The 23,876-nt window shown below is 43.5% G+C and overlaps 1 protein-coding gene across 2 annotated transcripts in view; it reads left to right on the forward strand.

Annotated features, from left to right (window-relative positions):
- Positions 1-317: 317 nt before the first annotated feature.
- USP46 (ubiquitin specific peptidase 46) overlaps positions 318-23,876 on the forward strand; it is a 100,279-nt gene continuing 76,720 nt past the window's right edge. The window contains exon 1 of one of the 2 annotated variants that reach the window (XM_006868067.1): positions 318-483. In XM_006868067.1, the coding sequence (XP_006868129.1) occupies positions 448-483 (36 nt within the window). In that variant the 5' untranslated portion in view covers positions 318-447. The remainder of the gene's footprint in view (positions 484-23,876) is intronic. The other variant, XM_006868068.1, reaches the window with a different exon arrangement.

A 23,876-nucleotide genomic window follows, 5' to 3' on the forward strand; every position in this document is an offset into this window, starting at 1 on the left:
GGCTCCTGCAGCTGCGCGAGCGAAGGCCCGGCTCTGCTTTCAGTTCCAACAGTGAAGCAGGAAATCCAAGGCAAAGCCGGGCTCCGGCGGGCGCAGGGAGGCAGGAGACGTGGAGCCGGGCGCGCGGCTGGAGCGCTCGGAGCGGCCGGCGGACTCCACGCGGCGGGCGGGCCTGCGGGCGCGCTCGGGCCGCCCCTCCTCTCGGCGCCGCCGGCTGCGGCCCAGGCTCCCTCGCTCCGCCACTCCCCGCCTTCCCCGCCCTCCCAGCTTCCCCGCCTTCTTCCCCTCCTCCCCCTCCCGGCCTCCCTCTCCCAGCCAAACTGCAAGCCGGACCCCAGGCCGCCTCCTGCCGCCGCCTCGCTGTCCTCCCGCGAGCGCTCCACCATGGGTAGTCCTCTTTTCACCTTATAAAGATGGCGGTGCGGGATCGCTGCAACCTTTAGACTAATGACTGTCCGAAACATCGCCTCCATCTGTAATATGGTGAGTGGCCACCGCCTCGGTGGTCGCGCCCGAGGCGCGGGGAGGCAAAGAAAGGGAAACCTGAGCTGCACACGCGCCCGGCGGCGGGGGGCTGTGGCGTGGGGGGCGAGGGGGCGGCGGGTCCGCGGGTCCAGTCCGTTGAGCCGCGGAGAGAAGTTCCCGGCCCCGGGGCTGGGCTGGCCGGCCGCAGCCCCTGGAGCGGCCGTGGGAGGGGCCCGAGCCCCCTACCCCCTTTTCAAGCCCCGGACCCCGGGGCCAGCCGGCGCCGCCGGGCCCCCGCCCTCGGGGTGCGGTGGAAGCGGTTTGAGAGGAGCGAGAGGGGGAGGCGGAACCCGGACGTCCCGTGGGAGGGGGTTGAGGGATAAGCTGGGGGGGGGGGTGGGGGGTACACATCTTATCCTTGCGTTAAGTAAATCCCTGCTGGACCCCCTGACCTCCCTCATCTCATTTTGAGTTCCGATGTTAGACGGAATTTAAAATTCTCTTTGCAGCCGCAGTGTATCTTGAGAAATTTGAAATGTAATAAAGCTGTAAAAAAAAAAAAAAGTGCAAAATTGTGGTTAGGGAAGTGAACTTCAACCTGGTGTGGGAAAGCAAGGTGATTTGTTCTGGCTGCCTCAGTTTCCCCATCAAAGAAAGGAAGACAAGCTTATAAGGTAGTAACATTTGGAGGTCCTCTGTGTGGGGTGGCTGTGGGTCTGGAGGAGGTTTCCAGGGTCCTCCTACCTGCTCCAGTGTACACCCAGTGAGGACTGGTGAGCACAGACCTAGGAAGTGGACATCACTCGAGCTCTAGTGGGGTCAGGGTTCATGATGAGGTAGGTGGTCACTTTATATTGGGTCTCTCATTGCTCTCCTTTCAGTTTTCTGCAGGAACATCATCCTGTCCTTGGGTCTTTCCTGGCACCACTTGTGGGAGTCTTTGGGAGTGTTGCTTGACCCTCAAGGTGGTAGTGTAGTAGGTTAAGCCTTGGGTGGGAACCACACAGTCGGTCATCAGTTCAAACCCACCAGCTGCTCTTTAGGGAAAAGATGAGAATGGCTACTCCTATAAAGATTTACAAACTTGGAAACCCTATGGAGTAGTTCTACCCTGTCTTTGTAGGGTCCTGAATCAACTCGACAGCAGTGAGTGATAGTGGCGGGGGCTATGGTCCATGTTAGAAGGCATTGCCTCTCCTATGCATTGGGTGAGGGTGTGCAATTTGCCTTCACTCTCTAGCTTCTCCCTCAACCATGACCTGGCCCCGTTTCCTTCTGCTTCCTTGGAAGCAGGCTTAGTTAGTTTTTTGGACCAGTGCATTTAAAAAAAATTCTTCAATAATCTTTCAACAGTTCATCATGTTTTTCAACCATCCCCATTTTTTTTTTTTTCCATCACCCTTAACACAAGCTCTGTGTCCCCTAAGAAACGTACTATTTTAACTCCAGTTTTTAAAAAACCTACTTGAAGCTAGAAATTGTTGTTTTTAAAAGCTAGTAATGTTTACCCCTAAAGGGAATCAGGGTCCTGATGTGGCACTGCAGGATAATGTGCTGGACTGCAAGGTCAGTTTGAACCACAAGGTCGGCAGTTGAAACCCACCAGTCGTTCCTCAGAAACCCTATACAGGGTCGCTATGGGTTGAATACTGGATGGCACTTAACAACAACGGGAATCTGAGGAACTTGGCTGAGAAGCCTTGGGGTAAGGTGATCTGACTGCCCTTCCCCCATACCAGGGCTTTAAAATCTTCTGTTCCACATTCTATTGAAAGATCAACACATGGCAAAGGAGCATTAGGGAAGCATGTGTTAGCTCAAGGGTGGAATTGAGACTTACTGATACTGGCTTCAATTTTCAATCTTGTTGGACGTGGTCACTACTATAGCCAGCAGAAGAAATACTAGGTCTTGTCTGAATGAGTGTTGCAAAGGTATTGGAGTGGGGAGAGTTAGATGTGGTGGGTGGCTTTTGGAACCTTTCCCTTTCCTCTTCCACCCTCCCTTCTCCACATGGAGACAGTGTCCTGCTCCTTCACATCCAATGGCATTCATGTTGCCTGGTGCTGTGAAAAGGAGATGCCTTTCTACACGGTTTCTCTTTCAGCTCTGATCAGTTCCTGAGGGGAACTGTGAAACCAGAGCAGCTCTCATACTCTCTCTCATGCCTGCTGGGGTGGCCTTAGGCCTGCCAGGCCCCTGCCAGCCCTCAGTTGGTGACACCTCGCTTCACTGATGCAGGATGGAAACTTGAAAGCCAGCATGTCCCAAGAGGAAGCCAACCTCTAGCATTTTTTTTCCTCCTCTCTTCAGTGCAGCTGGGACTTCTTGGCACACCTGGGCGGAATGTCACAACCTGTTTTCAATAAAACTGAAGCTCAAAGCCTCAGCTGGGGAGGTTACAAGAGGACTAGGTCAATGCTGTTGCAGATCTAGCTTTTGTCGGTTGTTTTTAAGTGCCATAGAGTTGGTTCCGACCCATAGCGACACTTGTATAGAGTTTCCTAGGAGTGACTGGTGAGCTCGAACTGCCAGCCTTGCAGTTCAAACGTCTTTGCAGTCTGGCGCATTAACCCACAGCACCGCACTGGAACTCCAAGTTTTGCGGATGGAGACCTTTCAAAAGCTGCTAAAGTTAGCGTCATCACCCAGGAAAAGTGAGGAACCCATAATTCTTAAGTAAGGGAGTGTTGTGTTCTGATTTGGACACTGTTTTGAGCAAGTGATAAAGAGTTTGGGTTCTGATGTCAGCCTTTCTGTGTGCTAGCTTTGTGTTCTGTCTCGTATTCTTATGGGTATGATCTCGGTTAGACTATTGTGCTTCTGCTAGTGTGAAGGAGTTGTTACTGAGGTACTGGTGCTAGTACACAGCGAGTTCTTACTAAGTGTTGGCTGTTATTGTCAATGTCATCTTCCTCATTGTTACATCACTTTCCAATTGTCTAAAAGGACTGGAGCTACTAGTATAAACTACCCACCTGTTCATTTATGCAAACCAAGCTGAGTGGCAGTGTAAACAAAGGGCTGGGTGGGAAGCCCTAGCCCCGCCCCTTATAAAGGCTGCTCTGGTCACTCCTGTCCCGCCCCTTCTCACTTCCCACTGGAGAAGGCTGGGTGCTGAACGACGTTGCTGTCTTTCCACCTGATCAGACGGAGGTATTCATTGGACTCCTCTTGTTTAATGATGAATTGTTTCCAGGTAGGTCTTTTATGGGTCGTTGCTACTGCTGCTGCGTGGCGGCGAGTCGGTTCCCCCTCATAGAGACCCTGTGTAGGATTTCCGAGGCTGTTTTTCTGGGAGTAGTAAGCCTTAGCTTTCTCACTTGTAGTGGCTGGTGGATTTGAACTGCTGACTTTGCAGTTAGCAGCACAATGTGTAAGCCATCATGCTAGCAGGGTTCCTTTATGGGTCTGCTCCTTGGAAACGATACAGGGTCGCTATGGGTTGGAATTGACTTGACGTCACTTAACAACAACAACTCTTAAGTTTAACTGTTCTCTGAGGCTCTTAACCATTGTTCCCACTCCTTCTGTATGGCATATTTTGAATATGTTGTGTATCTAGGAACAGAGGTAAATGTTAAAAGATACCATCCTGTGGGTGAGATAGGAACAAACCAAGGCTTAGTTGCCTTCACCAGGCAAGAAAGGACCAAACAGAATAAGCACACACATTTATAGTAGATTGTTTCATAAGCTTGAGAAATAAACACATTTTCTTTGCCCCCACCTTCTCTGGGGCTTGTTCCTGGGACCTTGGAACTTACTCACATCCTTTCCTCTCTTCCCTTCCCCATGAAAGTTTTATTGGCCACTGGAAGTATATATAGTCCTAGCTCCTGTTGTTTTTACTTTTTCTTCCATGTCAGTTCCTGCCGTAGTCAGGATGAACTTGCTTAGGGCATACCAGCTTGGCCACACAGCAATGTCAGTGATAGTAAAGCTTGTTTGGCTGGTGTGTTGTAATTTTCAAAATGCTCTAGTTGCTACCAAACATGAGGAAATGTCCCCTGTTGATAATCCTCTGATTTTTGTCTAGACCAATAGATTTAACTTCCTACGTATTCTTATCACCCTATAAATGGAAGGCCTTTCTTTTCTTTTTAAGTTTTCCTTTTGAAGAGCTTGAGGAATTTTTAAAAGAAGCAGCATTTGCTAAGAGAAGGCAAATGTGCCTTCTAGAAATATGACATGGACCCATGCAAATTGGTCTAAATCATCTGGTCTTCATTTCATTTGTTAATGGGACTGTGTAAGGCACTGCAGGTTAATGCTCTGGACTGCAAGGTCAGGTTGAACTGCAAAGTTGGTGGTCCAAGCTCACAGCCGCTCCTTGGAAACCCTTTATAGGGCTGATATGAGTCGAAACCGACTGGACATGCATTTAACAATAACAACAGCAACAACACGGTGTACCTCAGAGGAAGTACTGCATATCAAGTAGATTACAAGTGATGTTCCTTCTACTTGAGACTTTTATATGAGGACGTGATTATAGTAAATGCAATTGTGAATTGGCAGCTGTAGCATTGGGTGTCTCCTCAGTTGAGCCACGAGTGTTACTAATTACCTTTGGTCAAATTATTGTATCTTAGGACCTTAGTTTTTCTCAGGGCTTCTGTGTGGAACAAATGATTAATGCATCTAACCAAGTCGGTGGTTGGAGTCCATCAGAGGTGCCTTTGAAGAAATGCCTGGTGATATATTTCATAAAAACCAGCCATTGAAAACCCCTTGGAACTCAATTCAATTTTGACATTCATGGGGTTGCCAAGAGTTTGGATATTTTTTTTTTTCCTTTTTAGTCTTTAAAAGCTTTTTAGTAAGTAGTGTTTCTTTATTCTACTTAATTGGCTAACAACCACTTTTGTGCCTAACTACCCAGTTGAAAACGGTGTCCTGCTTTCACGATATTAACCTTTTAGGCACTAGTTGAATGCTAGATATGAATTATTTTAAATAAATGAAGTCAAATGAAAGGAGAGTTAGAAAAAAATTTGGAATGAACCAAGAGAGTTTTTATAAAGGTAATTTCATCTTGGGAAGTCAGTCACTTACTAAGGCAAGTATTTGAGACTTTGTTGTTGGTGTTAAGTGCCATGTAGTTGGTTCTGACTCATAGCCACCCTGTCTGGGGTTTCCAAGGAGCAACTGATGAGTTTGAACTGCCGACCTTGCAGTTCAAACTGACCTTTTGGTCCACTTATTTCACAGTGCCACACCAGGACTCCACTTGAGACTAGGAGGAGAGGAAAAAAAAGTTGTTGAATAGCATATAAATATCATAACTTGGGGGATGAGATAATTTACCTCTTAGCCGTTTATCACATTTTACACAATTAACACATGCCCTGCATGTTTGTTTGCCAACTGTGTTGGTATGATTATCCTCTACACTTTTCCCTTGGCCTAAGATGTATGTGTCACTACTCAGAAAAAGAGTTCCAAGCCTGAGCAGTTGAGAGTGCTGAAGGTGGCACTAGAAGGTTGGTGGGCAGGAGGAAGGTTGGGCCTGGGAGTGGTATCTTTAACACCCTTCTTAGACACATATCAATATATTCCAAATATGCTGAACAGTATGCTTAAAAAAAAAAACACAAAAGCAATCCTTACTTGTTCTTACTGCAACTCATGCCCGCTGGTAGTAGGCAGGGACAGAACTAGAGTATCGTTGTTAAGTGCCGCCGAGTTGATTCCGACCCATAGCAACCCTGTATAGGGTTTCTGAGGAGCAGCTGGTGAGCTGACCTTGTTCAAATGGCTTGGCAGTCTGGCGCGTTAACCCATAGCGCCACACCAGAGTTAGAGTATTAGAGAAGAGTTAAACTGGGGGCAAATGCAAACCCACTGCCAGCAAATTGATCATGACTCATAGGGACCCTTTGTAGGGTTTCTGAGGCAGTAAATGTTTACAGGAGTAGAAAACCTCATCTTTCTCCCACTGAGAGGCTGGTGGATTCGAACTGTCAGCCTTGAGGTTAGCAGCCCAACGAGTAACCCAGTATACCACTGGGATTCCTTAGAAGTGAGAGTTGTTGTTAAGTGCCATTGAGTTGGTTCTGACTCCTAGCGACCCTGTATAGGGTTTCTGAGGAGCAGCTGGTGGGTTTGAATTACTGACCTTGCGGTGGTGGTTGTAGAAACCTATAACAGACCTATCTGGGAACAATTCATCATTGAGTGAAGAATCTAAAGTAGGTCCAATTGGCATATCAGTGCTTCTGAAAATACCCTAGGGGATAAGAGTACATAGGGAGTCATTGGCAATCAGAAATTGAAGATGTGTGTTATTTTCATAAAAACACAGTTTGTAAACTGACAATTGGAGACTGTTAGTTTAGTTCAGTGTACCAGCTAGGAGTGGTACAAACCAGGTATGAGGGTGTACACTGATAGTTGTCTGGTTTTAGAAATTGCAGCCTGAGGTGAGGTGGGTTAATATGTAAAGAAAAATTCTGTTCTTCTGGCCCCTCAGATCTAATAAGCAGGAATGTGTGGTAGGTCAGGAACTGACAATTAGATCTGTGGATTTTTTTTGTTTTTGTTGGATTCTTAGGGGTAAACAAAGTTGAATGTCAGTTTTTAATTAGAATTGAGTATTGTTATGCCATATTTCCTGGGTATCAATTTTATGTGTGCCAATTCATCCATACAGTAAAGCCTCCTTTGTTTGAATTTTGCGAATATGGAATGTCTTGTATGTTTGGGTTGTAATTGAAAGTAATTTTCAATTTTGATACCTTAGCAATTCAGAGGGATTTGGATAATTTGTAGACTTCTAACCCCTTCTCCTCTTCTCCAGCTTGCCTTCCTAGTTGTTTTGACTGGGTTGAGGTTTTATGATGGTATTCAATTCTGTGGTATAGTCAAAATGATATCTCATTTTTTTTTTCAACTTTTTTTTTTTTTGTGTGTGTGTGTGAATTGAGTGAAAGTTTACAGAGTTGATTACCAGTTTTACATTCACCAAATCTTAGACCTTGCTTTGTTGTTGTTAGGTGCCATCCAGTTGGCACAGACTCATAGCGACCCTGTCCTCACCAAAACAAAACACTGCTCAGTCCTGCGCCAACCTCACAAATGTTGTTCCGCCTGAGCCCATTGCTGCTACCACTGTGCCACTCCATGTCGTTGGAGGTCTTCCCTCTATTTCTCTGACCCTCCACTTTACCAACCATGATATCCTTCGCCAGGGACTGGTTCCTCCTGGTAATATGTCCGGAGTATGAGAGATGAAGTCTGGCCAATCCTGGCTTTCAAGGAGCATTCTGGTTGTACTTCTTCTAACAAAGATTGATTGGTTTGCTCGTTTGGCAGTCCATGGTACTTTTAATGTTCTCCTCCAACACCATAACTCAAATGTATTAATTCTTCTCCAGTCCTCCTTATTCACTGTCCAAAATTCACATGCATATGAGGTTATTGAAAATACCATGGCGTGGCTCAGGCGCACCTTAGTCCTCAAACTGACATCTTTGCTCTTGAACATTATAGAGAGGTCTTGTGCAATCCCCCTCTATTCACTTTAGCTATTGCATTCCTCCCTGTGTCTCCTGCTACCTTCATCTTTCCTCTGTAAACTTTCCTCTTGTTGTATGTTGTCTGCCCTGTCACCCTTGTTAACATGTATCTATCTACCCTCTAGCCAGTGTATAACTTCCCCTACCCCTATTCCCCACCTTGGCACCTAACAACAACAACAACCACCCCCAGCCCCCAACCTTCATAAATTGTTTCTTTTTTCAAGGAAAAGAGTATTTGCCCTTTTGTGCTTGACCATTGTCATTTACTGTAATGTCCTCCCGCTTCAACCTTGCTGTGAGGCATTGCACAGGACTCATCATTATTCTCCAGAATTTTATAGTACTCTGCTGTGTGAATGTACCACTGTTTGCCTAACTTTTCTTCTGTTGATGGGCATTATCTCTTGGTATTACCTCTAGTCTATCAGTGAGGCCATCCCAAAGCAAACTAATTGGAAGAGTTCTAAAAAATGGTTTATTTTAGTCTATTTAACATTTTTGGTGTAAATATTTTAATGCAATTTTTTATAATCCTTTTGTTGTTGTTAAGTGCCGTTAAGTTGATCCCGACCCATAATGACTCTGTATAGGATTTCTGAGGAGCAGCTGGTGAGCTTGAAACACCTTTAATCTTTTGTTATTGTTATCAAGTGCCATTGAGTCGATTCTGACCCATAGTGTCCCTGTATAGGGTTTCCAAGGAGTACCTGGTGAGCTTGAACCGCCGGCCTTGCAGTTCAGACGGCTTTGCAGTCTGGCACATTAACCCACAGCACCACACCAGGACTCCTTTTAATCCTTTACTGGAGCTTAAATCTAATGCTAGTTTAAGGGTTTGAAAGGCCTTGCTAGTATTTTAATTTTTTAAAAGTTTTTATTGTGAATTCAGTGATAGTTTTACATGAGAGAACATCAACTTTACACTCATCCTGTTGTATTTTGTTTCATTGCAACAATTACAATCCCCTTTGTGCATCATCATTCAAGCAAACAGTGTTTACTTCTATTCCCTCTGGGTTTTTTTTTTTGGATGTATACCAGAACACTCAGGAATATATAAATATATAATAATTTAAACAACCAAAGGGCACATTCTGCAAGCCTGCCTCTTGGGTGCCAGCACACAGCCTTTCTCTTTCCATGAGTCTAGAGTCCTCAAGTGCTCTCTCTCTCCATGTCATCATCTCTGCCTCCATCTCTGGTGTTGCTGCTTCTCTGAACAGGGTCCCATAGTTGGCTCCTGCTCTTCTCCATTGAGGGATCTAGGGATCTCTGTTCCTGAATGTTGGATTAGCTACTCCCCCCTTTTTGTTACAAAATTTCTACCTTTATAGTTGTGACAATTGCAATTAGTCATGATAACAGTTGTTCACTATTGAATCATAAGAATCTTATCCCTCATCTTGTATCACCAGACCCATCTAGACAAGATGAAAACTATTCAGTGGGGATTCTACTTTCCCCTGTACACTCTGAAACTATACTGCCTCTTGAAAACTTGTAAGCCAGTCACTTCGTGCCTTTGTAGCTCCCCCCACCCCCAATTTTAGGTATCCAATGTCTTAAGTTGCCCATCCTTATCAACCCTGTGTACAGAGGGAATGGGAATGATCTTTGCTGTGCTGTGAAGATTCCTTCCCTCTTGGTTAGTAATTTTAAGCTACTACATCCATAAGTATAGGTCAAGTTCATCAAATTGTAGCGATTCACACCTGTTTCGTTTATCAAAAAAAAATTTTTTTTATCTTCCTCTAGTTGAGTTCTGATCATCCAGCCATTGGAGCTAGATCAAATGGTAGTAACTGCAAGTTTGGGTGTTATTGTGCATATCCCCTCACTTCATATCTGCTGGATGCTTCACTCTCAGCTCTAGCCCTCTTTGGTTATGTCCTTGTCCATGGACTCAGGAGTCCTCAGGTCTCATCATACTTAGGGATAACCAGGTCTCACCATACTCCAGATTGACGGGAGTCTATGTACGTGGTTGGACTCAGCCCACATCTTCATTGCTGCTTTCCCCTCACTTCCACTCACCAGTAGACCAACATGGTTGTCAGCAAGCTTACGTGCCTGCTCGTGTATTGCCTTTGAGTTTCAGTCTTCATAGTATTTTTATGACTGATTTTTTCAGAAGCAGAGGCAAGACCTTTCTTCCAGGTTGCATCTGGGTAGACTCAAACTTCTAACCTTCCAACTCAAGCACATTAACTGTTTGTACCAGCCAGCGACTCCTTTAAGAGATAAGGCTACTTGAAAATGAACCAGTAACAACTTTGAATTTTTGGCACTGAAAACTTTTTTCGAATATGTCTCTGCTGGCATTATGACTTAAAATTTTAGGGGCCTCAGATGTCCTGTACATGGGTTTTCCCTATAATTCCGAGCATGATTATTTGCAGTTGTTGTTGTTATGTGCTGTGGAGTCGGTTCCGACTCATAGAGACCCTCTACAGGGTTTCCAAGGCTGTAAATCTTTATGGGAACAGAAAGCCTCATCTGTCTCCCGCAGAACAGCTGATAGTTTCGACCTACTGACCTTGAAGTTACCAGCCCGTTTTATAACTACCAGGCTACCAGAGTTCCTTTGCAGTAGGTAGTGTTAAAGAGTTTTGGGGAAACAATGTTACTTCCCAGGGCTTCCTTTTGTACTCCTAGGCGCCCAGCCTTCTTCCTGCCAGTTTGTGGCTAGAAATCACCCAAGTTTGGTGCCACTTTTTAGAGCCTTCAACTGCTCAGACTTTGGGGTTAAGTGGTGGGTTGCTAATCACAAGATCCGTGGTTCACAAGCACCAGTTGCTTCACAGGAGTGAGATGAAGCTCTCTGCTGCCATATTTATAGTGTTGGAAACTCTGCAGAGCAGCTCTGTTATACAGAGTTGCTATGGATTGGAATCAATTTGATGGCAATGGGTTTAGTTTGTTTTGGTGTATTTCAAGCCTATGGAAAAGCAAAGAAAATAATAGAATGACCACGCAGCAAAGAAAGAAAATATTACAAATAAACTGAAGACCCTGTGTATCTATCCCCATTTCTTTCCCCTTGCCCCATATATAGTGACCGTTATTCTGGATTTAGTGTTTACAGCATGTTTTTATACTGTTACTATATATGTACATTGTTATTGTTAAATGCCATTGTGTCTGTACTGACTCAGAAGACCTTGTATAGGGTTTCTGAGGAACAGCTGGTGAATTTGAACTGCTTGGTATTGTGGTCCAGTGCTTATCCTATATTGCCACACCAGGACTCCTAGCTATGTATGCCTTCTTAACTAAATGTGGGGCATTGGTGTGGTGCTGTGGGATAAAGCACTGGACTGCAAGGTTGATTTAAGCCACAAGGTTGGCAGTTCAAACTCACCAGTCACACCAGGACTCGTAATTACGTATACATTCTTATCCAAATGAAGTAAAGTATTGTTAAACCAAATAGAGTATTTCCTCATGTTTATAGGTGTAGGATAAGCCCTGTAGGTTAAGTACTGGACTAAAAAGTCAATTTGAACTGCAAGGTCGGCAATTCAAGCTCACCAGCTGCTCTGTGGAAACGCTATACTGGGACGTTATGAGTCAAAAGCAGCTCTATGGCTTTTAACAACAACACATTTATAAACATGTGCTGTAATACTGAACAAATGCTTCTGCTTATTTTTGTTTAAATTATAATTTTGAAATTAAATACTGTAGATAATACAATTTTAAGTGCTGTATACTAGCCTGTAAAGAGTTCTGGTAGCGTAGTGGTAGGGCTGCTAACCTCAAGGTCAGCTAGTTTGAAACTACCAGCGGTTCCGTGGGAGAAAGATGAGGCTTTCTGCACTCGTAAAGATTTGTAGCCTTAGAAACCCTGTACAGGGTCGCTATGAGTCGAAACGAACTCCACCGCACACCACCACCACCATACTAGCCCATGGTAGAGTTCTCAGTCTAGTGCTTATTGTATGGAGCCCCCCGCTGCACTCTCCTACTAGCTGATCATATGAATGTGCTACAATGTAGTCATTCATTTTAGGATTGTTAAACCACTTAGTCCCGGTGTGGTATTGTGGATTAATGCACCAGAACTGCAAAGCCATTTGAGCTGCTATTCAAGGTTGGCGGTTCAAGCACACCAGCTGCTCCATACAGGGTCACTATGGGTCAGAACCAACTCGATGGCAATTAACAACAACAGCAAACCACGTACTGTGTTATGAGCAGTCTTGAATTCATCTTCCTTGTATATATGTTTGAAAGTCTTTCTGGTATATATTTAGAAGGGAAATTGTTGAGGCACAGGAAATGGGGGTTTTCAATTTTTATATATTGTCAGATTGCTCTCCAAAGTGGGCCTACCAGTTTGTTTTTTAACCAGCAACATATGGGAGTTCCGTGTGCTTTTGGACACTTGGTATTTTTAGACTGTGACATTTTGCCCATCTGATGGGTGTGAAATGGTATCTTTGTAGTGTAAAATGTGCCTTTTCTTGTTTACTAGTGAGGCTGAACGTAAGGACGTTTTTCATGTGTTTATTGTGCTGGAATGTTTTTAACTCGAGCTTAGGAGCAGTTTTCTAGAACTGGAAATTTGTAGTTGCAGTGTTAGTTTTGTCTGTCACATCCCAGGAAAGCAATGAATGGTAAAGCAGAAAATCAGGGAAACCAGAGGAAAAAAACATCAAGAAAGGTAGGGATGAAACAGAGGCTATAAGTTTACAGAGACTGATGGGCAGGTAGTCACTTTACTAAAACCAGACCAGTTGCTGTTGAGCTGATTTGAATTTGTGGCAACCCCACGTGTGTCAGAGTAGAATTTGTACTTTATATGGTTTTCAGTGGTTGATTTTTTGGCTGTAGATTGCCAGATCCCTGGTGGTCTTAAATCTCTCTAGCCTTTTGGTTAGCAGCTGACTTGTTAATGGTTTTTATTCCACAGGAGCTCCTGTGGTCATTTTGGGATGAGTGAAAACTTGTAGCAGCAGCATTATTGACTAGAGTTGACAAGTCTTGCTTATTGAAAAGAAATTTTGGACTGTTAATTGGATTAGCAGGTCTCTGTTCAAGTCCTGTATGTTATTCACACTGGAGAGTTGTTTGTTACATGCCATCTAGTTGATTTTGACTCAATGACTCTTTATGATAGGGTAGAGCTCTTGGCTGTTAATTAAAATGTCAGCAGTTTGAACCCACCCTCAGCTTCGTGGGGGAATGCTGTTCTTATTGTTACGTGCCAAGAGTGGGTTCTGACTGACAGCCGGGTTATCTGCGCCCATAAAGGTTAAGGCCCAGGAAATCATGTGGGGCAGTTCTGCTCTGTCTTATGGGATAGCTGGGAGAGAGAATCGACTTGATGACACACAACAACACAACAGTCTTTATGGGAGCTGCTTACCAGGACTTTGTCTCACGAAGCCACTGAATGAGTTTGAACTGCCAACCTTTTGATTAGCAGCTGTACTCTTAACCATTGTTTAATTGGAATGGACTTAAAAAATTTTTGTTGTTGGTGAAAAGACACACAGCATAAAGATCTGATAGAGACTGGTGGAACCTGCAAGACTATGGCCCTGAACTTGCTACCATCAAGTTCATCCGCTCGTAGCAACCCGATAGATCGGAGTAGAATTGTTCTGTACGTAGGGTTTCAGAGAAAACTAAGTCTTATTGGAAACAGTCTCATCTTTTTTTTCCCCATTGAGTGACTGGTGTATTTGAACCTTGCCACCAAGAGAATTCTTTCATGGTTCTTAGATAAACTTTAAGCCTAGAATTCAACTTACCCCTGAGGCTCAACTTTTAGCCAAATAGGCTTACAGACTGACCAGTAACATTAGGGAGGTGGGTCCTCCTTAGAACCAACCATATAAAGTCACAAGGGCAACATCTGCCCAAGCATAAAGCTCGGAGTCCTGGTGTGGCATTGTAGGGTAAGCACTGGACTGCTAACCAAAAGGTCAGCACTTCAAACTCACCAGCTGCGCCTTAGAAACCCTGTACAGACAGGGCCGCTGAGTTGGAACCTACTCTACAGCACTTAACAACAACAACAAAGCCTCAGAAGGCAGGGAGGCAGAGAAAATGACACATGGAAACGGGAAACAGAGGAAGTGGGAACAGTGCTGTGATATTTGGAAGAGTGCATTCTTGTCACCAGTCAAAATGTGTGTGAACTCTTAACTGGAGAAACCAATTTGGTCAGTAAGAAGCTAACCTAAAAAAAACTATTTATAGCAGTGAGTACACCGATTCCACACCGTGTACCTGTGGAATCCAGTGACATTGAATGTGTGCTTCAAGTTGTGTAGCCACTTTTACCCTTCTTACCTAAGAGTATGGGTTAACTAACAACAAGGTTAGTGGTTCAAACTCACCAGCTAATCCCTGGGAAAAAAATGAGAAGGTCTGCTCCTGTAAAGATTTACAGTCTTAGAAACCCTGTCCTGTAGGGTCACTGTGAGGTGGGATTGACTTAGTGGCAGTGGCTTTAGTGTGGTATACCTATGAATTGTTCCTTCTCCATTTACATAAACTCAATGCCCCAAAGCTTCCTGTCTAACTTTTCAAGTTGTTGTTTTAAATTTGCTCCGGGGTGTAGATTGTTCTCTAAGAGAGTGCCATGAGAAGGAGCCCTGGTGTGTCACTGTAAGATAAATACCGGACTGCTAACTACAAGGTTGACAGTTCAAACCCACAAGCTGCTCCTTGGAAACCCTATACAGGGTCTCTGTGAGTCAGGACCAACTCCATGGCACTTAACAACAGCAACAACATGCTCAAGGCACACCTGGAATGGACTTTGGCAAGCACTGTCTGTGACCTTTTCCCATGAGAGCAGCACAGCTTGGCTTGAGTTTTTCTGTTTACCCAGTTGCTTTTTAAAGTTCTTTTAGTAAGGCACTGTGAAATTAGTTTTCCTCCAAATACACACACACACACACACACAAACACACATGTATAGGAGAGGGGGCTTCGGTTCCTGGAATTATCTTTTAATTCTATTTTTTCATGAACCCTGAAGCCCCTTTGTATGTGTGTGTATGCTGTTGTTAGATGCTGGTCAGTTGGTGCCAACTCATAGCGGCCACACGTACAACTGAAGGAAGAAGCATTGCCCAGTGCTGTGTGCGTCATCCTCATAATTGGTATGTTTGAGTCCATTGTTGCTGCCGCTGTATCTGTCCATCGTGTTGGGGATCATGCTCTTTCTTGCTCATCTTCCACTTTCCTACACGTGATGTCCTTCTCCAGGGACTGGCCCCTCCTGATAACATTTCAAAGTACAAGAGAGGAAGTCTCAACTATTCACGCTTCTAAGGAGCACACATGTGCGCTTTCTCTCTCTCTCTCTTCTCTTTTTTGTTTATCAGGTTAGGACACTGCAGAAAACTAGTTTTCTCAGGATCTTCTTGAATATACTTGGAATTACACTCGCAAACATTTAGAAAACAGCCTCTAACCACCTTATTTTTTAATTCACAGAGTTTGACAAATGTCACCTTACTGAACACAGATATGCCAGCTATAAACTCATTGGGAGCAGAAGTCTCATCTTTTTTCCACAGAGTAGGAAAAAGGTCTTTGGTTCTTCATGTCTTTGGTCTACATGCGCATACTCTAGAAAACAATTCCGGAGTCTTTTAATTAATTAAGTCCTTTCAAGGTGGAGTCCTGGAATTTGCATTTTAAGTTTATTCCCCTCCACCCCCCACATCATTCTGTTGGAGGTGAGCTGAGGACCACATTTTGAGAGCTATTGTTAGTTATTCTTGGGTAACAATTGTGGCCTACTGAAAAAAACAATTTATACCACAAGGAGGAAGCAGGATAACTGTTGTTGAATGGAGGGGATTGTAATGAATTGAGCTGAAACAAAGTGTCTAATTTGTTTGTATGTCAGTTACCTGCAAAGCTTTTAAAAGAAATGTAAGACATTAAATTATGAAACATTTGTTGTTGTTGTTGTTGTTAAGTGCCTTCGAGTCAGAGCCGACCCATAGCGACCCTGTACAGGGTTTCCGAGGGTGTAAATCCTTACGGGAGTAGAAAGCCTCATCGTTCTCTCGCAGAGCGGCTGGTAGTTTCGAACCACTGACCTTAAGGTTCGCAGCCCGATTCGTAACCACTACGCTACCAGAGCTCCTAAAAAGAATGGGAGTAAGTATGCAAAAACATATACATCCAATATCCATTCTGCAGATTGCACAGAGACTAAGATATAGGCATATTTGGTCAAGGACAGGACTTAATTTATCTTATTCACTGTTTATATCCCAACTTTCAGCACAATTACTAGCACATAGTATGGTAGCTGTTCAGCAAACAGTTATTGGGGGATAAATGAAGAGTTGTTACTTACAGTGAATACAAGGCATATTCTGAATACAGTAATGAAGTGCTTTTCCAATTTTAATGTATATAGGATTTACCTGAAGATCTCATTTAAAATGCAGATTTTGATTCCATAGGTCAGGTGTTTGTGGTGGGGCCTGAGTTTGCATTTCTAACCTTTACAATGATAAAAATGGTACTTGTTTGGGAAGCACACTTGGAGCAGTCAGGCCTAGAAACAAATGAAGAAACAATAAACACAGCTCCTGTCTTTGCTTTGAGAAGGCTTCAGAATGTTCATGGACAAATGAAATAGAAAGGCAATGGAAATTTTTTTTTTTCCCTAATCTTTATTTTTAAATTGTGAACTGAGTGATAGTTTACATGGGAGAATATGAGCTTTACACCATTGTTTCATTGCAATGATTACAGTCTCCTCCGTGCATCATCATTCAACCGTATTTGCTTCTATTGCCTCAGTTTTTTTTTGCTGGGGCTGCGTACACAAAAACACTCAGGAATATACAATAATTTAAACAGCCAAAGGGCACACTCTGCAAGTCTGCCTCCTGGCCACCAGCTCTCAGTCCCTCTCATCCCATGAATCTCAAGTCCTTAGCTGCTCCCTCTCTCCATGTCCCAATTTCTGCTTTCATCTCTGGTGTCGCTGCCTCTCTGGATAAGGTCTACATTCTACTTGTGCTCTTCTCCCTTGATGGTCCTATGTCCTTTGTTTCTGGGCTGTAAGATTAACTACTCTCCGTTTTTACAAAACTTCCACCTTTACAATTGTGACAGTCACAATTAGTCATGATAACAATTATTCACTATTGAATCTTAAGATTCTTATCCCCATTTCTTTTCACCAGACCCATGTAGACAAGATGGAAACTATTCAGTGGGGACTCTATCTTAAGGCAATGGAATTCTTTACGAGTTTTTTGAAGTCGCCTTGTATAGTGGTGAAGTGCCATCGAGTTGATTCCCACCTATAGGGAATAGTAGGTGTATAGGGTTTCTGAGGAGAGACTGGTGAGCTTGAACCGCCAACCTTTCGTTTCAAGGCAACTTTGCAGTCCAGCGCATTAACCCACAGAGCCACACCAGGGCTCCTCGTATAGTGGTTGTTGTTAAGTGCCGTTGAGTCAGTTCCAACCCATAGCGACCCTGTATAAGGGTTTCCAAGAGCAGCTGGTGAGCTTGAACCGCTGACTTTGCAGTTCAAACAGCTTTGCAGTCTGGCGCATTAACTGAGGAGAGGAATTTGGCCTCCTGCTTGGTAAATCTCAGAGCCTATTTTCTTGTCTTTTTATAGCAAACAAAGGCAGTTGGTGAATAGGCAACCTTTTGTTGTTGTTTGTTGATGTTGAGAGTTGAAAGTGATTCTGTCAGTGGGGGCACTTTGTAATTTGAATGGTGCCCTCCTGCATGTGACTTGTAATTACTTTCAATCTTGAATTCACATTTTCCTTCAGTTTTCTTTAAGCAATATAACCTTGTTCCTGGCCAGCTGGTGGTACTGCAGGAAGCAATGGAATCTCAACATGTGCTTCCTTTGACTGTCACATTTAGCAGGGCATCCACGCTAGCAGTGGGATTGGCATAGGAAGTCCAGGTCACTGCATGGTTTGGTTCTGACCATGAGCACTGTTCAGGGGAAGTGGCCCATCTTTACTGTCTCTGCATTGAGGTAGGCGATAGGATGATGGAGAACCAAGACCACACCTCTGCCATAAAGTCGATTCCAAATGATAGCCACCCTGTCAGATAGAGTAGGACTCCCCATAGGGTTTCCAAGGCTGCAAGTCTTTATGGAAGCAGACTGTCACATCTTTCTCCTGAGGAGTGGCTGGTGAGTTTGAACTCCTCACCTTTCATTTAGCAGCCCAACACTTAACACTCTGTGCCACTAGGGCATCTACGATGGAGAGACTCTTCATTCATTCTCCAGACACTGTTGAAAATAAGGGAGGCACTAAAAGAACTGCACAGAAATTAATTGATCCACTGGTGTGACGCTGTAGGATAAGCACTGGACTGACTGCTAACTAAACACTGAGCTGCTCACCTCAAGGTCTGCAGTTCAGCCTGCCAGCTGCTCCTTGGAAATTGTATATAAGGGGATGCTGTGAGTTGGAACAGATTCCAGGGCATTTAACAATAATTGATCTATTATAGGTGAAATTCGAGCTGTTCAGGGCAAATGAGACCCAAAGGTTAAGGCACCATAGGGTACTGTGTTTAACTGAAAGGTTTCTGGGTGCCTAGGGATGCTGCGTCATCAATCTGAGAGAGGCAGTGTGCAGGGTGGGGAGTAGAGCTCAGGTTTGGAAGGTAATTGCTTGCATTTGGCAATTTGCTTAAATTCTGTGTCTTGGTTTCCTCACTTGTAAAGGAGGATAAATAGTACCTGTCTCCTAGAGTTGTTGTGAGGATTAATTGAAATTGTAAATGTCAAGTGTTTGGAGCAATGCCTTGTACTTGGAAGTATTTAATAAATACAAGCAATTACTTTCCAGTTGCTGTGGAGTTGACTCTAACTCACAGCGACCCCATGTGTGTCAGAGTAGAGCTGTGTATCCCATAAGATTTTAATTCAATTAAAAAAATTATATATATTTTTAATTTGTTGTGGTGGTTTAAGAGATCCACAGCAGAACATACACCAATTCAGTAGTTTCTGCGTATACATTTCAGTGACATTGATGATCTTCAAGTTGTGGAACCATTCTTAAAATTTTATGAGTTGTTCCTTCCCCATTACATAAATTCACTGCCCCTTAGGTTTCCTGCCCAATCTTTTGAGTTGCTTTTGTCAATTTGGAGTCCTGGTGTGGCGAGGTAGGATAAGTACTGAAGTGTAGCCGCTCCTTCCTTGGAAACCCTGTACAAGATTGCTGTGAGTCAGAACCACCTCAGCAGCACTTAACAACATTGTCAGTTTGACCCCATAGAGATAGATCTTAAAAGAGCACAATGCTCAAGGTAGATATTTTTGCTATTTAAGCTATTTGCTTTTAAGAAGATTAAAGGTTTAAAGATGATCTCAGGGCAATAGTTTCAGGGGTTTTCTGGCTTTGTGGCTCCAGAAAAGTCTGGATCCTCTGAGAATTTGAAGACCTGTTCTGTATTTCCCCCCTCTTGATCTGAATTCCTCTTTCGAATCTTTGATCAAAATTTTCAGAAATAAAAGCTGGGCACTATCTAGTTCTTCTGGTCTCATGGCAAACGTGACAATTGTGCATGTAGGCAGTTAGCCACGCATTCCATATCCTCCTCTTGTTCCTGACTTTCCTCTTCCTTGTTACTCCAGGTGGATAGAGACCAATTGCTGTACCTTGGATGCCCATTTGTAGGCTTTTAAGACCCCAGACACTCTTCACTGAACTAGTAGAAGCACTGAACAGTTACTAGGTCACTTGTCTGGGATGCCCTATGAAACCATGATCTTGAATCTCCAAACCAAGGAATCAAAATTCCATGAGGTGTTTAGGCCACAGCACCTACTTTTTTGGTCATTGTACCTCTCATATATTTTGCCTATTCAAACTTTTTACAAGTGTTTTGACAGCCAGTTACATGAATCGGCTGTGCAACCTTACCTTTAATGTGGGTTTTACATCAACATAAACCTAAACTCAGTACTCCATAAGCAATAACCCTTGCTCCTTATCTCTCTCCCTCCCACCACCATTGAGCACAAATAAACTTTACTCTTTGTTTGCCTTTTCTTATCTTTTTATGTAAGTAAGGTCATATGCTATTGCCCTTTTATGATAGACTAATTTTATTCAGCATAATGTCTTTGAGCTCCATCCATATTGTAGCATGCATCAGACTTCATTTATTTTTCTGGCTGAGTAGTATTCTGTTGTATGTATGGACCAAATTTATCTGTTAATGGGCACTGAGTGGTTTCTTTTCTTTTCTTTTCTTTTTTTATTAAATGTAAACTGGAAAATATTCTTTTTAAAATAAAAAAAAGTTTCTATTGTGAATTGAATGGAAGTTTACAAAGCAGATCATCAGTTTTACATTCAACAAATCATATACTTTGTTTCATTACAATGGTTATAATTCCCTCCATGTACCGACCATCAGTTAACAGTATTTCTCTCTATTCATTTCAACTTTTTTTTAAAAAACACTCAGGCATATATAATAATTTAACTCACCAAAGGGCACATTCTGCAAGTCTGTCTCCTGGCTGCCAGCTCCCAGTCCCTCTCTTTCCATGAATCTAGAGTCCTCAGCTGCTCCCCCTCTCCATGCCCTCATCTCTGCCTCCAACTCTGGTGCCACTGCTTCTCTGGATAGGGTTCTGCATTCAACTTGTGCTCTTCTCCCTTGATGGTTGTAGGGTCCTCTGTTTCTGGACTGTAAGATTAACTACTTCTCCATTTTGTTACAAAACTTCTTCCTTTACAATTATGACAGTCACATTTAGTCATGATAACAATTACTCATTATTGAATCATAAGAATCTTATCCCCATCTCTTGTTATTAGACCCATCTAGACAAGATGAAAACTATTCAGTAGGGATTCTTTCATCCCCCACACACTCTTAAACTAAACTCGCTCTTAAAACCTTGTAAACCAGTCACTTCGTGCTTTTATTGCCCCCTCATTTTTGGTAGCCAATATCTAAGTTGCCCATCCCCATCTACCCTGTGTACAGAGGGGGGAGATAGCACTGATACTTGATGTGAAGACTCCGTCCCTCCCTGTTGGTATTTAGAGCTACTACCTCCATGAGTATATGTCAAGTTCATCAAATTGTAGCAATTTACCCTCACTTCCTTTATCAAAAACAATTTTTTTTTTTAATATTCCTCTAGTTGGGCTCTGATTATCGAGCCATCTAGGCTAAGTCAAATGGGTACTGTCTGCAAGTTTGGATGTTCTTGTGCATCTCCCCTCACTTCATATCAGCTGGATGCTTTAGTCTCAGCTCTAGCCCTCTGTGGCAATGTCCTTGCCCATGGGCTCAGGTGTCCCCAGGTCTCACCACACTTTGGACCAATGAGCCCTTCCTCTTCTCTCATCTCCAGGTCAATGGGAGCCAATGGACTGTGGTTGAACTCAGCCCTTTCTTCATTGCTGCCTTTCCCCCTCTTCACCAGTAGAAAACATAGGCACCAGTAAGCTTATGTGCCTACTCATGTGTTCCCTTTGAGTTTCAGTCTTAGAGGGGAGTTTGTCCTGAAGGGACTTGATTGTTTGCCTTGATGGCTTTCCGGTGAACAACTTAGTTATTTTTGTAGTAGCCAGTCATATTGACATTTTTGTTTTGGGTGTTTCCTGATGATCTTTCGTTGAAGATGTATCTTCTGTCACTCTAGCTGTTCCAGGCTGGTCTGCTTGTCCATTCTACTGGGAATGTCCCACCTCATAAGGTTCTGGATGGGACTCAGGATTCCACCTAAGGTCCTATACACTGCAAAGGCTCCGCAAGAAGCCTATTTCATTGGGCAAGTTCTAAAACCTCTTTTAGGTATTCCAATCAGCTATAGGCTGACGACGGCCTTACAAGCTTTCTGTAATCATGTTTCCCGACATTCCTTTCTATCCCATTGAGTGAGTTCTTCCTTTAGACCATTGTGAATAATGCTGTAATGAACATAGGTATATAATACTTCCAAGTTTTTTGATATATGAGGGTTTTCAAGCTCCATAGGATTTTCAATGACTGATTTTTGGGAAGTAGATCTCCAGGACTTTCTTCCAAGCTCCGTCTGGTTGGGCTGGAACCTCAACCTTTTGGTTAGTAGCCAAGTGATGTCACCATTTGTACCACCTAGAGACCCTACCTTGATTTTTGCTGCTGTGGTGAATTGCCATTGATTCAATTCAGATTCATAGTGACCCCCATGTGTGCAGAGTACAACTGCTCTATAGGATTTTCTAAGGCCGTAACCATGCTTGTTTCTGAAGTGCCTTTGGGTGGGTTCAAACCGCCAGACTTTCTGCTAGTCCTAATAATGTGAAATTTACAAGTAGCGTGGATTGTATTGTGGGGTACCTGTTACTGCTAAGCCTCTTTTCTGTAGAGGAAAACCATGGAATGGATCCAATTCCTTAGATCAGTGATTCCCAAATGTCACTTTTTTGTCCTTTCATGGTTCTCGTATCTGTGCGCCATCAGAACATACACCAAAGAATGTTGTGAACTGCATCATCAAGTCAGTTTTGACTCACAGCGACCCTGTATAGGGTTTCTGAGTAGAAACTGGTAGGTTTGAACTGCCAACCTAGTGGTTAGCAGTCCTGTGCTTTACTACAATGACATGTTGTTGTTAAGTGCAGTCGAGTCAGTTCCAACCCATGGAGACCCTGTATAGGATTTCCAAGGAGCAGCTGGTGAGCTTGAACTGCTGACCTTGCAGTTCATATGGCTTTCTAATCTGGAGCATTAACCCATAGCGCCACACCAGGACTCCACAATGCCATAGACCTTACTAATAATGGTGTTTACATTTGATCACCTTGTTTTTATTTGGCCTCACTCTGTGCTAAGGCACCTGCGAAATAATGGGTTTGTTGAGCTAGTTAGATGTTTTTCTAACACATCTGCCCATTGCCATGAAGTCAGTTTCAACTCATAGCAATGCTGTGAGACAACAGTAGAGCTGCTCCCTAGGGTTTCTGAGGCTGTAAGTTTTTACTGGAGCAGACAGCCTCATCTTTCTCCCTTGGAAGAACTGGTGGGTTTGAACCACAGACCTTGTGATTAGGGCAGTGGCCAACTCACAGTGCCATCAGGGCTCCTTTTTCTAAGACATATCAAGTACATAATTGTAGTAGTAAAAATAGTTTTACTTCTGTTGTGAAAGGTGTTCTCATATCTTTCCAGGGTTGTGGACTAGAATATGGGAGGCATTGGCCCAAGTAAGAGGTTCTTTATGGTGACTCAAAAAACTGGCTACTGTTGTTAAATGGATTTTAGAGCCTTGGGAGACCAGTTAGCATTGCGGATGAGATTTGGCTGGAGTTTCCACACCGTGGTTGCGGGTAAGAGCTTGATGTTACTTGCCTTCTCAAAAATTCCATTTCTTGTCCAGAACATGCAGGTGATGGATGAACTTACTTTCCTGGGCTGTTGTGAGGTTCAAGTGGAATCATTTAAGTCTTCTGTTTAGCCTACTGACTGGCTATTTTTATTACTGTTTACTTCCAAGGTCTTCCTGTTTTTCATTGGCAAAGGAACCTGCATGATGTAGTAGGAAGAGCAGTGAGCTAGGGTTCGAAGCCTGCCTCTGCCACATTTTATTTAGCTTTAGTGAATTTGGGTTGTCTGGTTCCCTAAAATGGTAAGAGCCATCTCTGCTGGTGAGCAGTGGTGGGAAACAGAAGAGATACTGTTATTGAAAGTGTTTTATAAAGTACTTATGGCTTCCAGTCAAAGAGAAGACCAGGGAAGGGAAACCAAGACGTACAAAAGGGGGAAGGAATCAAGACTTTGGACAGAAATGTCATTAAAAGATGCAGTGTAGATGGTACTTGGTAAAGCTTTTGTACTCATCAGTCAAGACCTAGTGTTTTTTCCCCCTACTGTTGAGTGAATGGAGTCCTGGTGTGG

Source organism: Chrysochloris asiatica, unplaced genomic scaffold (assembly GCF_000296735.1).
Source record: "Chrysochloris asiatica unplaced genomic scaffold, ChrAsi1.0 scaffold00115, whole genome shotgun sequence".
Taxonomy (NCBI): domain Eukaryota; kingdom Metazoa; phylum Chordata; class Mammalia; order Afrosoricida; family Chrysochloridae; genus Chrysochloris; species Chrysochloris asiatica.